Source organism: Armigeres subalbatus, chromosome 3, assembly GCF_024139115.2.
Source record: "Armigeres subalbatus isolate Guangzhou_Male chromosome 3, GZ_Asu_2, whole genome shotgun sequence".
Classification (NCBI taxonomy): Eukaryota; Metazoa; Arthropoda; class Insecta; order Diptera; family Culicidae; genus Armigeres; species Armigeres subalbatus.
This window is the reverse complement of record NC_085141.1, coordinates 358735855-358752638: the sequence shown is the minus strand read 5'-3', so window position 1 is coordinate 358752638 and position 16784 is coordinate 358735855. Positions and strand designations below refer to the sequence as shown.

At 39.7% G+C, this 16784-nt stretch overlaps 1 protein-coding gene across 2 annotated transcripts in view; it reads right to left on the bottom strand.

Moving 5' to 3' along the window:
• Positions 1 to 8053, bottom strand: part of LOC134226211 (uncharacterized) — a 182884-nt gene extending 174831 nt beyond the window's left edge. For both annotated transcript variants that reach the window (XM_062706828.1, XM_062706826.1), the window contains exon 1: positions 7541 to 8053. Coding sequence is in view for 1 of the 2 variants with exons in the window: in XM_062706826.1 (XP_062562810.1) it covers positions 7541 to 7550 (10 nt within the window). In the remaining variant the exon portion in view is untranslated. The remainder of the gene's footprint in view (positions 1 to 7540) is intronic.
• Positions 8054 to 16784: the final 8731 nt, after the last annotated feature.

Genomic DNA, 16784 nt, shown 5'->3' with positions numbered 1-16784 from the left:
AACATGCTAACTGATCTTCGATTACGCGTGTAGAACCAAAGGCATTCACTCCAGGAATTTCTTAGATAACATGTTCTATAGAACAAAACATGTTCTATAAACGCCTTCTATTCTTTGTATCCCTGAAGCAGGTTGACTATGATGAAAACTTTTGGAATACCCTACCGCCACATTCAAGTTTGCCAAAAATACTACGCACTGTGGAGGGAGATGCAGATTAATAAAATATGAATGTCAGTGCAGACCTAATTTTATTTGTCAGATGAAAGAGATGAAACAATTTTCTATTTGAGAACTAAAAAAATGATAAGTTTAAATAATCAAAATTTATAAATTAAAAAATTTCAAAATTCAACGTGGATATAAAGTATCAAACTAACTACACGCGCAGTTAGGAAAATGATGACAAAAAAATCATTTTAGTGATAATGGATTGCCAAATGGATTCGCTACTACTAGACCATGTACAAATAACAACATTTCAAAATGCAAGTTCTTTTTCGTAGATTTATAATCTATTTTTATACGGTACTTGAGGTGCCCTCCTTAGCCGTGCGGTAAGATGCGCGGCTACAAAGCAAGACTATGCTGAGGGTGGCTGGGTTCGATTCCCGGTGCCGGTCCAGGCAATTTTCGGATTGGAAATTGTCTCGACTTCCCTGGGCATAAAAGTATCATCGTGTTTAGCCTCATGATATACGAATGCTAAAATGGTAACTTGGCTTAGAAACCTCGCAGTTGATAACTGTGGAAGTGATTAATGAACACTAAGCTGCGAGGCGGCTCTGTCCCAGTGTGGGGATGTAATGCCAATAAGAAGAAGAAGACTTGAGGTACCTAACTTGACGCAATAATTTTGCCATCAAAATATGATGCACTTTTAAATAATGTTGTATTGTACGCTATGGAATAACTAGTTTATTCATTTTTCCAGAGGCATTTAGTATGATTTTGATCAATGTTTCGGGCATTTCCTACTAGCTTACCCGTCGAACTTCGTGTTGCCCAAAATTAATTACCTAGTTAGCACAGACATTTTATTTTGTATTCACAATTCTAGTTTTACGCGGTTGGATTTCATTTGGCCCTTCAGAAACCGCTTTCTTGAAAAACACGTGAAGTATACTGAAGAGCAAACTTCGAAACATCCTTATCTTTTCGACATCCGACATTTGGTTCCATTTGATTGTTTAGTTTGCGAATTATGCAGAAATTTATAAAATATATAGATGTGACGAATAAAACAACCTGTACATGAAGGACCTTTGACCTTATTGAAGGTGTCCCAAAAACACCATGTTTGAAAAGTTATGTGGGTCAAGGCTCAGATGATAGGAAATCAAATCAGGAGCATTTCTGTAGAACATTTCAGAACTATAAAAAAAATATTTAGAGGATTCTGTAAACCATTTTGTGAAAAGTGTACATTTTTTTTACTGGATAGTCATGTGTTGATTATTTTCGAACCCTTCTTACTAGTTTTTCATTCTTTTCCAAAAATAGTGCTGTCCAAAGAGGAGCTCGAAGTAGCTCGAAGTTGTTCCCGTCCTGCTCGTTCTTTTTTGTCAACAAATGGAGATGAGAGGGATGGGCATAACTTCGAGCTGCTCATTGGACAGCATTAATGTTTTCTATGATTTTTCTCAGTCTTCACGAAAACATGAACCGCGTTTAAGCAAGTGCAGTTTTCCCGTGTGCAAGTACGCACTCAAACATGCATACTAGATCCAAACCGAGTTCATCATAAACCGAACCAAAATCGCACCCGGTTTGAACACGAGTGTGCGCCCAAGTTCAAACACACGGGTTTGAACATGGAAGTTTAAACATCAGTTTACACACAGCATGCTGTTCATCTGTTCATATTGGTCAAGTGGTTTCTCTTCTTGAGTAGCGGTGATGGCCCAGTGGAAACTCGTTCGTTCACTCAGGGCACTAGTGTTTGAATCCTTGTCTGCATTTTTTTAGAAATGGCATATGAATAGTTTTAGTTTTATAAATGCCACTTTTTAGCCCTTATCAGGTGGTGAAATAACTGAATAAGATACTTAAACGTCTACCCACAGTTTGCGCTTGATTTTTGCGCTCAATATCACAACATTTTTTATTCAACATTTTGCATAAAATCTTCAGATATTATTTTCAATGCTCATAACAACCGAATATTAAGTAAGTAGAATAAATTATCAAAGTAAGTAGAATAAACGTGTCAGAAAAATCTTATCCCAAAATTTTAGAAATATGAACTAATTAGTTTTTTGGTGGTTCCTTAATCCCTCAATCCTAAGAAGAATTGCTTTCAGAACCTCGAAAATAGAACAAAAAGTTCCGCCCAGAGCAGATTCGAACCTAAGACGTCATGAATGAAAGGCCTGAATCAAGACCTCACCTCTATAAACGCTTCGTTATGCAAGTGCAAAAAATGTGCACAACATGTTTCAATTTTTTAATCATACCTTCATTGAAGTTTGGTTAACTTCTCTTATTCGAGATATGAATAACAAGGCTGGGAAACGTGAAGAATCAACAATAGTTTCCCTAGCAACCCGTTCATTTACCCAAGCGTATCATTCTCGTGTGCAAGCGCACATGTTTGAACCCAAGTTTAAACTCGATGTTTGAACATTGTACATTGCGCCTGGGTGTATCGGAGTTCAGGTTCGTGTTCAGATTGCTATGTGCAAGTTCGAACATAGCAAGCAATGTTTGATTAGGTGCAAAAACTTACGTGAACATCTCACACATGTTGCACCTTGAAGACTGAATTTTTTCTACACTACTATATAACCAAAAACTACAGGCAAAACCAGCCCGTCCATAATGATATAGTTATCATTGGAAACAGTTAGTAACGTCAGAAGTTGAAAAACATAAAAGTGATTAATTACACGGACATTGTTTCCATATCTTGACATACAAATCTGCAGAAGTGGTCAGTATTGAGTCAAAATTATGTTTTAATTTTATTATATACACAGAAATGGTTTCGAAGCCACGATGCGATAAGCTAACTGGATGGTCGTTCAACAAAAAAGGAAGTTAATATGCCAATTGATCTGAACTCCAGAACAATTTGGAAAACCTAAAACATCTGCATCAAACTAATTTGAACTGCACATAATACGCAAAGGCTTTAGGGACTTGTATGAATATGCTGGGTTGAATTCGGTTTAATATCAGGAGTAGTTGGAGGGCAGCAGGGACTATGTCCAAGGGCTTGACGATCCCTCCCCATGCCATCTGCGAGTTGTGGGGCTTGCCTAGGATGTGGTGGGGTTTGACAGTGGGCCCTGTTAAACCTCTATAAAAAGCTGCATGTATCCGCAAGTAGGCCCCACCAAAGCGACCGTGTGCCGCTCAAAGCGCACAAGCCCAAGTCCTGTTGTTAGGTGGGACGCTAAACAGCCCTGACACGACGGCCCTCCTACGATATAGGAGGTTTGCGCAGGCCCAATAAGCCGCCTAGAAAACCAATCATTACGAACAATATAAGAGATAATGCGACTCGATATAATCGGCAAAGACCTAGGCGACGAATACAGGATCACGATTGGAAGCTTGGAACATGGAATTGCAAGTCGCTAGGTTTCGCTGGTTGCGACAGGATAATCTACGATGAATTTCATCCCCGCAACTTCGACGTCGTGGCACTGCAGGAGATTTGCTGGACAGGACAGAAAGTGTGGAAAAGCGGGCATCGAGCGGCTACCTTCTACCAAAGCTGTGGCACCACCAACGAGCTGGGAACCGGCTTTATAGTGCTGGGTAAGATGCGCCAACGCGTGATTGAGTGGCAGCCAATCAACGCAAGGATGTGCAAGACGCTAGACTAGCCCAAGAATACGCGCAGCAGCTGGAAGTGGCACTCCCAACGGAAGAGCAGCTAGGCGCAGCGTCTCTTGAAGATGGCTGGAGAGATATTCGATCCGCCATTGGTAGCACCGCAACCGCTGCACTTGGCACGGTGCCCCCGGATCAGAGAAACGACTGGTATGACGGCGAATGTGAGCAGTTAGTAGGAGAGAAGAATGCAGCATGGGTGAGATTGCTGCAACACCGCACGAGGGCGAACGAGGCACGATATAAACAGGCGCGGAACAGACAAAACTCGATTTTCCGGAGGAAAACGCGCCAGCAGGAAGATCGAGACCGTGAAGAGACGGAGCAACTGTACCGCGCTAATAACACACGAAAGTTCTATGAGAAGTTAAACCGTTCACGTAAGGGCCACGTGCCACAGCCTGATATGTGTAAGGACATAAACGGGAACCTTCTTACGAACGAGCGTGAGGTGATCCAAAGGTGGCGGCAGCACTACGAAGAACACCTGAATGGCGATGTGGCAGACGAAGATGGCGGTATGGTGATGGACCTGGGAGAACGCGCGCAGGACATAATCTTACCGGCTCCGAATTTCAGGAAATCCAGGAGGAGATTGTCCGGCTGATGAACAGCAAAGCCCCTGGGGTTGACCAACTACCAGGAGAGCTATTTAAACACGGTGGTGAGGCACTGGCTAGAGCGCTGCACTGGGTCATTACCACGATTTGGGAGGAGGAAGTTTTGCCGCAGGAGTGGATGGAAGGTGTCGTGTGTCCCATCTACAAAAAGGGCGATAAGCTGGGTTGTAGCAACTACCGCGCAATCACATTGCTGAACGCCGCCTACAAGGTACTCTCCCAAATTTTATGCCGTCGACTAGCACCAATTGCAAGGGAGTTCGTGGGGCAGTACCAGGCGGGTTTTATGGGCGAACGCTCCACCACGGACCAGGTGTTCGCCATTCGCCAAGTACTGCAGAAATGCCGCGAATACAACGTGCCCACACATCATCTATTCATCGACTTCAAAGCCGCATATGATACAATCGATCGGGACCAGCTATGGCAGCTAATGCACGAACACGGATTTCCGGATAAACTGACACGGTTGATCAAAGCGACGATGTGCGTAGTTCGAGTTTCAGGGGCATTCTCGAGTCCCTTCGAAACCCGCAGAGGGTTACGGCAAGGTGATGGTCTTTCGTGTCTGCTATTCAACATCGCTTTGGAAGGGGTAATACGAAGAGCAGGGATTAACACGAGTGGTACAATTTTCAATAAGTCCGCCCAGCTATTTGGCTTCGCCGACGACATAGATATTATGGCACGTAACTTTGAGAAGATGGAGGAAGCCTACATCAGACTGAAGAGGGAAGCTAAGCGGATCGGACTAGTCATCAACACGTCGAAGACGAAGTACATGATAGAAAGAGGTTCAAGAGAAGACAATGTGAGCCACCCATTGCGAGTTTGCATCGGTGGTGACGAAATCGAGGTGGTAGAAGAATTTGTGTACTTGGGCTCACTGGTGACTGCCGAAAATGACACCAGCAGAGAAATTCGGAGACGCATAGTGGCTGGAAATCGTACGTACTTTGGACTAGAGTTGGATAGAGTTCGCCGCCGTACCAAACTGACAATCTCATTAGACCGGTAGTCCTCTACGGACACGAGACCTGGACGATGCTCGTGGAGGACCAACGCGCACTCGGAGTTTTCGAAAGGAAAGTGCTGCGTACCATCTATGGTGGGGTGCAGATGGCGGACGGTACGTGGAGGAGGCGAATGAACCACGAGTTGCATCAGCTGTTGGGAGAACCATCCATCGTTCACACCGCGAAAATCGGACGACTGCGGTGGGCCGGGCACGTAGCCAGAATGTCGGACAATAACCCGGTGAAAATGGTTCTCGACAACGATCCGTCGGGCACAAGAAGGCGAGGTGCGCAGCGGGCAAGGTGGATCGATCAGGTGGAGGATGACTTGCGGACCCTCCGTAGACTGCGTGGTTGGCGACGTGTAGCTATGGACCGAGCCGAATGGAGAAGACTCTTATATACCGCAAAGGCCACTTCGGCCTTAGTCTGAATAAATGATAATAATCAGGAGTAGTTGAGCAGGGAGACCAATTGATCGGAATTCCACAAAAATTTGGAGAGTCTAGAATATCTACATCAAATTAATTTGAACTGCACATAAAACGTCAGGGCTTTGAAGGCTTACATGTAAATGCTGGGTTGCTTTCAGTTATGAAGTTCTTCTGAATCTGTAAATGCTGCTCATATGAAAGCAACTGAGGGAACGTCCACAAATTACGAAACGCGTAGAGGGGGAGGGGGTTAAGTGATGTGTGACGATCCATTGATCCATACCAAATTTTCAGATGCTTCATACGAAAACTGTGACATAGAGGGGAGGGGGGTTTGAATAAGTTCATTTTTTGCACTACGTAATTAATGGATCCTCCCTGAAGACATACCACAAAACAAACGTTAAAATATTTTTTCTAATCAAAAATGTTTCAACCCAAGAATAATTGAACTTTTTTATGTCATTTGTGACCATGATCGCATATTTATAACAATTTTTTATTGATCTGGTCAGTTGTCTGTAACTCACCCCCACACATTCAAAAACTGTCAGCTTACCGAGCATAAGCAAGATAGTAATGCTTTCCTGGAGTTATCATATTTATCCATTTTTTTTAACGATTCGTAATACGTAATACAAAACAAGGATGTTAACGATCATTCAGTAATTTACGTTCGATCATTCAGTAGTTTGTCAATAACACATTCCAGAAGCTGAATTTTAAAATATGTTGTATGGTGGACTTCTAGCGCGAAGGTTTTTCTAAAACTCTGCCTAATGGTTCGTTGTTTGAATTCCACCAGTAACGGAGTTATAGCTATAGTTTCAGTAACTTAGACTAAATGATAACAAAATTCCAATCATTTAGTTTAAGTTACTGCAACTAGCGCTCTAACTCCGTTATTAGTTGAATTCTGATAACGAACCATTAGGCAAATTTGTAGAAAAACCTTCGCACTAGAAGTCCACCATACAACATATTTTGAAATTCAGCTTCTGGAATGTGTTATTGACAAACTACTAAATGATCGAACGCAAATTACTGAATGATCGTTAACATCCTTGATACAAAACCTTTTAAAATGCAAATGTTACAAATATGCTATCATGGGCAGTCCAACTCTTGATAAAAATGCTTCTGGCATACAAAGAAAAGAAAATAAACTTATATGAAACGCTCAGTTTCGTCAGCAAATATTCGATTGTCAATAATCTATGTGCATGAGCCGTTCCCGTGAAATTTCCTTGCGTTGAAAAAAAGACAAATAGTTGCCCAGACGTGTTAGCTCTTTTATACATTTAATTTTAAATGATTATAAAGCCCGTTTTAAATCTCATCAATCACATATTTTCCATGTATCTAAACATATAGTTCACACAGGAACATGAATAGGTATTTATTAATAAACTCAAAGGCCACAATAATTGGACGTCCTTAAATAAAAAAAAGTGGTTTTCACTTAACTGCGATAATCCCCTGATCCCGAGAAGAGATAAGCCTCAACGTAAACGTGCCACATGGTGGCTTCAGTTTAAACTTATTTCCCAAACGTGTGCATCAATCGGATGTGTAATGGATTAGATTAGTTTCATCGTTGAATGAAAACAGTCAAATAATGCCAACTCACATGGTTTCATTTGCAACGAAGCGATGATCGAACTGTCTGCGCGCGTTGCCGCGTCAATGCTGCTTCCGATATTTCACAAGATTTAACGCTCCCAGACTACAAACTGCTGTTCACCGTGAACGGTTCGATTATTAGTTCACAATGGATACTTCTGTTTTTTCCTCTACAGTCCGATTCTTCTATCACAATCCATCGATTAACCAAGCGGGGAAGAACAACAACTTATCACATATTCCCGAAACGGCTGAATTTCAAAAGTGTTATCACCGATTCCTTTTATGTTTGCTCAAATTGTTCCCTTGTCGCAATCGATCGTGAATGGGTTCCTTTGTGCTGAGTAGCCTAGCCCTGTTCGACAAACATCCATCCACTCTGAAAACGATTGATTGTGGCTGTTTTCCGATGGAAAAATACTCGAAGTATTAATCGCGATCGCGAATAGCTCAATAACTGTATTGGACGTAGATTGATCCGCTCGATACGACGTCATTACGACAACTGGAAAGTGTATTATGGCCGCAGGAGCCTTTTATAGAAAATCGAAAAATAGAGTTTGACGTCCGAAAATAAAGGGCAGATTTAAATTCACTCACGTCAATAAATAAAAACAGTATATGGGGAACAGTTTGAACACAGATTCGTATAACCACAGGTACCATGTTCTTTGCTAGCAATGTTTCAAATAGATTCAATTCCGAAACAAAATTTTGTAACTCAAGTAAGATACTTAATGTAACAGCAATAATAAAAACAATCATTGGTAAACCAAGAATTATATTTGTTTTGGGATGATTGCTTTAATAACAGACATCAAATATCTATGTGTAGTACCTACCCTACATACGTGAATGCTAGGTAGTTAGACTATACGGCAAATAGTATTTGACTAATGCGATGAGGAATAAGCTTTGGCTAGGAAACAAACCCTTCTACATCAACACAATACCGCAGATCACCGTTGAAAGCAATTTCGATAAATTTGAAAATTGGAATCGATATTCACGCTCACTTATCACTGGGTGAAATTTATTAGGGATTATATTTAATTTTATCTTTTTTTTTATCATTAGAAGCTCTGCTATGGATGCGTTAACCACCATTATAAAAAAGGATGATTTAACATTCTCCAACCCACTATTTCTGTCGGTAAGCAATGAGATTGCCAAAGCCGTTTAAGATCAACATTAAACAATCTTTGAGTACTAAATATCTTTTTCTCTGAACTAATTTTAATCAAGGATGTTAACGATCATTCAGTAATTTGCGTTCGATCATTTAGTAGTTTGTCAATAACACATTCCAGAAGCTGAATTTCAAAATATGTTGTATGGTGGACTTTCTGGTGGTTTTTCTACAAATTTGCCTTATGGTTCGTTATCAGAATTCAACTAATAACGGAGTTAGAGCGCTAGTTGCAGTAACTTAAACTAAATGATTGGAATTTTGTAATCATTTAGTCTAAGTTACTGAAACTATAGCTATAACTCCGTTACTGGTGGAATTCAAACAACGAACCATTAGGCAGAGTTTTAGAAAAACCTTTGCGCTAGAAGTCTACCATACAACATATTTTAAAATTCAGCTTCTGGAATGTGTTATTGACAAACTACTATATGATCGAACATAAATTACTGAATGATCGTTAACATCCTTGATTTTAATTTCAATATTTTAGAAAGTAACGATCTCTGCTATGAGCCGCATACCAATCACTTACGACTATCGAAATCATCATCAAGTACTATAAGACAATACGAACACATGCAGGGTCGTGGATGGCATTCCCTGCAGAGAACCATTCCCAGCACACGCTCGAAAACCAAAGACAGATTTTTTTTGCCAGAACTCCTCTGTAAACCAAAACTACTCCCGCGAGAAATTGCGATGCAGCTAGTTGGAATTGAACTTGAAGATGCAGTTGCGGCTTTAGAGGGGTGTACCGAAGTGCAATAGACCTGCCGATACCCTATTTGACTTCGAATGGTTTGATAGATTGAATTACTACTCCATTGATATAAAACAATGTATATTCTACAAAAATAATCCAAATTTCGGCCACATTTGCCGCCAATCATGTTTTTCAATTACATTTTTAATCTTCATTCTTAACGTCATGTTAGTTTTGGGGAATCTAAAGAAACGCGATTATTCAATACAGTGAATACAAGATCAAAATAGAAAAGAAAGGAAGTATAATTACGATGCTGAGGATACATACTTGACATTCTTTGAAACTAATTTTAGAAGAAAAACAAAACCCATAGAGATAATTTGAAGAATTTTTCGAGGAAATATAAAATTTTTGTGATATTTAAACACAATTTCCGTGTAATTTCAAAAGAAATTTCTGATGAGTTTCAGAGATATCAAATGTTAACAATTGTCTTATTACTTACTATTAAAAACGAGACATATCGAACAAAAAAAAAATCTCAGAATTTTAGACTTTGGTTACCAGGTTTTTCGTCTTTATAATGCTGTACCGACTAATTTATTAGGTACCATTTGCAACTCGTTGAACGATTGTTTATGTTTTGTAAACTAAAAGCTCTCAAATAGTTCGAAGTCGTCCTTCCATCAATCCTCAAAACTCTAATGCACCTGATTGCACAAATCATGTTTTATACTCAATCCGATGTGAGAAACTCGGTTGCTTAGAAATTGATAAGACAAGCGAGAGAGACAGCTGATTGATAAGAGGACATGCTTTGTTGAAAGCAAATGTAGCTGAGCATGCATAAATAGCAACAGCAAAACTAAGCTAATATCAATTACATTATCAATTATTATCAGAAGGAAGGTTTCATAGTGCGCTATAAATTTGCGAGACCAATGAAGCATGCTAGTTAGAAAGCTTGAAGCTGCTGACTAGAGCGGACTTGCGTCAAGGAAAGTATACAAGTCTTTACAGTTGTAATCAAAGTCTGAACTTTGGATTAGTTTAGTTAGACATATGGGCCTGCGGGAATGTGGGAATTTAACGACCTGTATACATATATGGGGCCTTTCGTAGTCCAGCAGTAAGATACGGGTCTATGAAACAAGATCATGCTGAAGGGGACTGGGTTAGATTTTCAATGTCCGGATTGGAAATTTTTTCGACTTTTCTGGTCATAATAGTATCATCGTGCTATGCTCACGGAATACGAGTGCAAGAACGGCAGCTTGGCTAAGAAATGCTGGCTAAGTTGATAACTGTGGAGGGGCTGAATGAACACTAAGGCGGCAATGTTCCCCTGTGGGGGATGTAATACTAGAGAAGAAGTAGACAAAAACTCCAAATATTCCTTGAAAAATTGATTCAGCAATTCCATGTAAAACCGAGGCGTATAACATTTTATTGTACAGTTAGTAAGAGAGGGATAGAAGCCAGCGTACCCGTGGTGACTCGAGATTAGTTTACAATGTTTAAGGATGGACGGGGCTAAGTATTTGGGATCAGGGAATTTCAGCTTCTCATCCGGGTATTTGGCGTCAGGGACGATGTGGCGTGTCGTCGTGCTCGAGAAATGGTTCGACTGGGAGCATCTTCCGAATGGAAAGAGCTATGGAGCTCTACGGAACAAAAAGGCAGATCCTAAACAAAAAAACTTTGAAAGAAGAAAAAGAAAACAAAATTTTAGATATTGTTGCTAGAAGTACAAAGAAAACTATAAATGGCCTGCATATAGACAACATCACGATCTCCCAAAACACTTCGAACTTCCCTGAAGGGTTGTTTACCTCGCGTCACTAAGGTATCCAATAATTGCTCTCTGGAGACGACGTTTTCCGAGCAAAACCAAACTACGTGATCGATGTCATCATAACCAGCTCCGCACCTACATAAGTTTCTATCAAGATTTATTCCGTACAAATGTGCGTTTAGTGATTAGTGATTGGACATAAGTCTCGACATCACGCAAATGGAGCCTCGACTTAAGTCCTCACCTCTGAACCACGCTCGCCCAGAAACTTGAGGAATTGTAGAAAAAAGCCACCGTCCAAGTTCGTTGTGTGTCCAATTTGTTTGCCAACTTTGAATAGTACTCTGACGGACTAATGGGAAAAACTCGTTGCTCGAGAATTGTCTATCATAAACCTCGCCTTCCTGTGCGCCCACATTTGCCAGCGAGTCTGCCTTCTCATTGTCGTAGATTGAGCAGTGAGATGGGACCCAAACAAAGGTAATCTTGAAAGATCTTTCGACCAAATCACGCATCTGCTCTCTTATGTTTATAAGAAAGTAAGATGCGTGCTTAACAGTTTTCATCGACCGAAGTGCCTCGATAGAACTAAGACTATTCGAGAAGATGAAATAATGGTCTACGGGCTGATCGGAAATTATACCAAAGCGAAGTTAATTGCTGCCAGCTAAGCAACATAATCCGAACACGGTTCCTGAAGAGTTCGGAAGGTGGTTGAATTTACATTGAAAACACCAAAGCCAGTGGATTCGTTAATGGGAGAACCATCAGTGAAATATGTGTTGTTGCAATTGACATGTTCATATTTTTCAGGAAAAATAGGGGGAATGGAAAGATTTCGAATATGATCCTTGAATTGCATGTTTCATGGACAAATCGTATTCAATGGAGGAACTATCGTTGATGAAGTTAACTCGAGATGGATTATAACATGGAAGACAAAGATCTGACGATATGTAGTTGAGGTAGACCCTCAGGAATCTTGACTAACGAATCAGTTGAAGCATATTATCGAAATTTCCTAAGACAAGTGTGTTACTTGTTCCACATTTGATGAGTATACTAAATGAGAGCTCCCAGTAACGGTGCTTTAAAGGAGTGATTCCAGTAAGAACCTCCAGGCTCATTATGTTATGCGTTGAATGCATGCAGCCAAGGGCAATACGCAAACAACGATATTGAATTCGTTCCAATTTGATCAGGTGGCAATCAGCTGCTGAGAGGAAGCAGAAAGAGCCATACTCTAAAACAGAGAGAATAGTCGTTCTATAGAGTTTGATGAGGTCTTCCGGGTGAGCACCCCACCATGTTCCGGAGATAGAACGTAGAAAATGGACCCTTTTCCGCCATTTCTCTATCAAATACTCAATGTGGAGCTTCCAGGTACATTTGGAATCAAACACGACCCCAAGGTATTTAGAAGATAAAGATTGGTTGATAGTATCATTCAACAGCTTGAGTTTCAGTTGAGCAGGATACCGCTTCTTAGTAAACACAACCAACTGAGTTTTTTTCGGTGAAAACTGGATCCCTAAATGTCTGGCCCAAACAGTCAGATTACCTAGGGTACTTTGCAATGGTCCTTGCAAGACAGCTGCACATGGACCTCTTAGAGACACCACGGCATCATCTGCAAGTTGTCTAAGCGTGCATTGTCCTTCCAAACAATTGTCAATATCTTTAACATAGAAATTATAAAGCAAGGCACTTAAACATGATCCTTGGGGAAGGCCGATGTAACTATTTCTGGAAGTTGTCAGAGTGCCGAGTGTGAAGTTCATTTGTTTTTCTGACAACAAATTGTACAAGAAATTATTTAAAAATACGGGTAGCCCATTACTGTGCAGATTGTCTGACAGTACTTCTATGGAAACTGAATCAAAAGCGCCCTTAATATCCAAGAATATTGAAGCCAATTGCTCCTTGTGCGCAATCGTTTGTTCCTTCACCTTTATGAAATCCAAACTGAGTATTTGACAGTAATGCATTTCGCTCGACCCTATGGTGGATTCTTGGGAGGATCATTTTCTTCAATAATTTTCTCATGCATGATAGCATGGCAACCGGTCGATATGAATTGTGATTAGACGCTGATTTCCCAGGCTTTTGAATAGCTATTACTTTGACCTGTCGCCATTCAGGTGGCACAATGTTGTACTCAATGAAACAGTTGTACAGGTCAAGTAATCGTCTTTTTCCGCTATCTGGGAGGTTTTTCAGAAGATTGAATTTAATGTTATCGCATCCCGGAGCAGAGTTATTCGATGAAAGAAGAGACAATGATAGTTCCAGCATTGAGAATGGTCCACCAAAAGAACCGGGATCAGTGACTGATTCTCGAAATAGCGGTTCTGGTGATACGGAATCTGGACAGACCTTTTTTGCAAAGTTGAATATCCATCGATTGGAGTATTCTTCACTCTCGTTGGTGGAAGTGCGGTTCCGCCTGTTGCGGGCCGTTTTCCAAAGTGTTGTCATTGAGGTTTCTCGCGATAGTCCCTCGACAAAACGTCGCCAGTAGCTACGTTTTTTAGCCTTGATAAGATTTTTGAGCTTTCTTTCAAGCCTCAAATACTTTTCGAAAAGCTCAGACCTTCCGTATTTACGGAAACCCTTGAAGGCAGATTTCTCAGAATACAACTTAGTACATTCATCATACCATCCAGGAGTGGCTGGTCTTCTTATGACAGATGTACTTGGAACGCGTCGTTTCTCAGCGTCTAGTGCTCTTTTTTTAATGAATTCGGTAAGGAATCGATATTCATCCGGCGGTGGAAGAATATCAGTTGATTCAATACCAATTTTTACCGACGATGCAAATTTTTGCCAGTAAATGTTCTTCGTGAGCTCGGAAGGAACATTAACTGGCTCAGATTGTTGATAGCTAATTTTAATTGTAGTAACTATCGCAGGGCTGGTAGCGACCAATGCCACTCAAAATAGTGACTTTAGTGACCAAAGCTGACGAAAAAAGGGACCAAATAGTGACTTTCAGTTGCAGAAAAAGTGACAAAATAGTGACTTTCAGTTTCAGTTGCAATTTCGATGAGACGAAATTAATCGTTTTTGGGTCGAGGGAGAATTTTTTTTGTGTTTTGTGGTGGAAAACAATTTTTAACTCACCACTCTCTCATAACGAACTCAGAAACGAAAATCATGCACTTTTGCCCTCTCTTTTTATTCCAAGGAAATTTTACTATATATCAGTCAAAAGCAGGACTACTCAAAACTATGAGTAGTCCTGCGAACAAATCAAATGTTTGCGCCACTGGAAGTGAGCGAAGCATAGTTATCTATCACTCATCAGAAGACCTGGGGTGGCATTGCGCATCTCAATTCAAACGTAATTCTTTCGAGTCGAACATGTTTGGCATTACGGCTTTCGATTCGATCTCGAAAACGACTCATCGTTCGAGTATGCTCGAGGAGGTACAAGAATGACGAGATGTTTTGGCATTATGGAAACTCGATAGCACACTGAAAAACGACTCAAGTTGAATGAAAAACACTCGTCACCTTTATAGTTTTCAAATGTTGTTCGAGAGTCATTTCTTGCTGAAAGTTTTTATTCATATTTGTTATTATTTCTCTACTGGAAGAGAATAAATATTTCATTATTGTATCTTGAAGGAAAGAATGTCATTAGTATACCTACTTTTAGAGTTTCCAGACAATATGCAATCTCTAAGTATCCCGAAATCCGCGTAAAAACGACTTCAACTAAAATCGTGTTTTTTTGCAATTTTCTCGTATTTCTTGACGATTTCGATAAACCACGTGAAAAATCTTTGGGAAAAATCTGCGTAAAAACGTGTATATTCCAAAATCTACGTACAAATAGTTGAGTTAAATAAAAAAAAAACAGATTAATCCGCCTATACTGAGATTTTGACCCTTCCTTAGTTACAAGCAAATATACTCCAGTATTTAAAACGAAATAAAACTACTCAGCCTGCGCGCATGCGCAATGCCACCCCTTTTTTTCTTCCCCGAAAAATGATTTCTAGGCAAAAATCTGCGTGAATAAACATTCTCTACTCGTAAGAATGAGTGAAAATTACGATCACTCGATTAGCTGAGCACCTACTTAAGAAAGATGCATATTTGCTACAGGTTTAGGAAGTTTTTGGAATTGCGAAAGGAACATCAGTACGTTTTGTTTTGGTTGAAAACGAAACAAAACTTATGAAAATTCAGTTACAACGAACTGGGATTCAATGCTCGACCTCTTGCTTATAATGCAGGACCGTCGGGCTAACGAATCTAACAAAATCTAAAAAAAAATCACGATTGGAATCTTTATGGTATTTCAAATGCATAAATTATCATCACAATATATTTTGAAAAATTCTAAAATATTGATTTGTGGATCCCTTACATATTCAATGTATCGCCTTTCAATTCGATTGCAGTACAATCATAGATGCAAATATCATTATTTCGATTTTTAAATATTTTATTTATACATAATAATATTTTTATTTTACCAAAATATCACGCGCTGAGAAGCGAAACTTCGTTAATAACTCAACAGTTACAACCGTGATTGTTGCGTCTGGTGCAAGATACAATCATCCTTTATCACACCAAACTATTAAATCTTCCGCAAACTACCGCAATTCGCTACAATGATAAGAAGAAAACATCGGCGAAGAGCAATGGATTAATGCAGTTACGCCCCTATGATTATAAGCACGTGGTTTGTGATAAAACAATTTTCTGTTATAATAAAAAGTGATAAGCATGTTTGTTTTAGGTATGCACTAAATAACAAGCCTTCCATCAACTATTGGTTACCCTGCTGCACCAGCAAGAATATCCAAAATTGAAAAGAATAATCTGAACCGCCAATAGTGCAATTGATAGGGGATACTGGGCACTTAATCCACTTTTCTCATTTTCGATGTATCTTAGCGCTTGCAATCTTCAAAATTGGGAAGCTTTATCCCATTTACATAATATCTATACTATATCCTTTACCGTCAACAATTGCATCTCGTTTTATTGTCTCAATCGATTCTTTGGCTTATTTGAGGGATCTAACTATTTTAAAAATCGAAAACAAAAGTTGAAAAAATGCGGCACGTGTGACCCGGTCTTAAAAATTCACTTGCTGTCTTTTCAAAATCAGGTGGATGTTAGCCCAATCTTGAAAAACAGCACTTTTTTAATATTTTGTTTTAAATTTAAAAATACTTAGAGGCGTAATAAATATCGGTTCTTTGGGAAAGTTGACTTTAAATAGAATAAAGAATCGATTGGGAAAATTTAAATTTTTTACGGGAAAGGTCAATTTGCTACTGGTGAAATTCCAATAAGAGCAGCGAGTAAAATGGCTGACGAAGTTTCAGAGCGATCATTTTCCCAAGATCCAAAATTTTATTTCCTCCATGAAGAAAGCATCATCCGACTTAAACATAAAGCTTCATTCAAAAATAATCAATAGTTTCAAAATAGTTGAAAATAGTGACTTTTTGCGAGAAAAAGTGACTTTAGTGACTTGAGGTCGAAAAAAGAGACTTTTTAGTGACTTGCCCGAAAAAAGTGACCAAGTCACT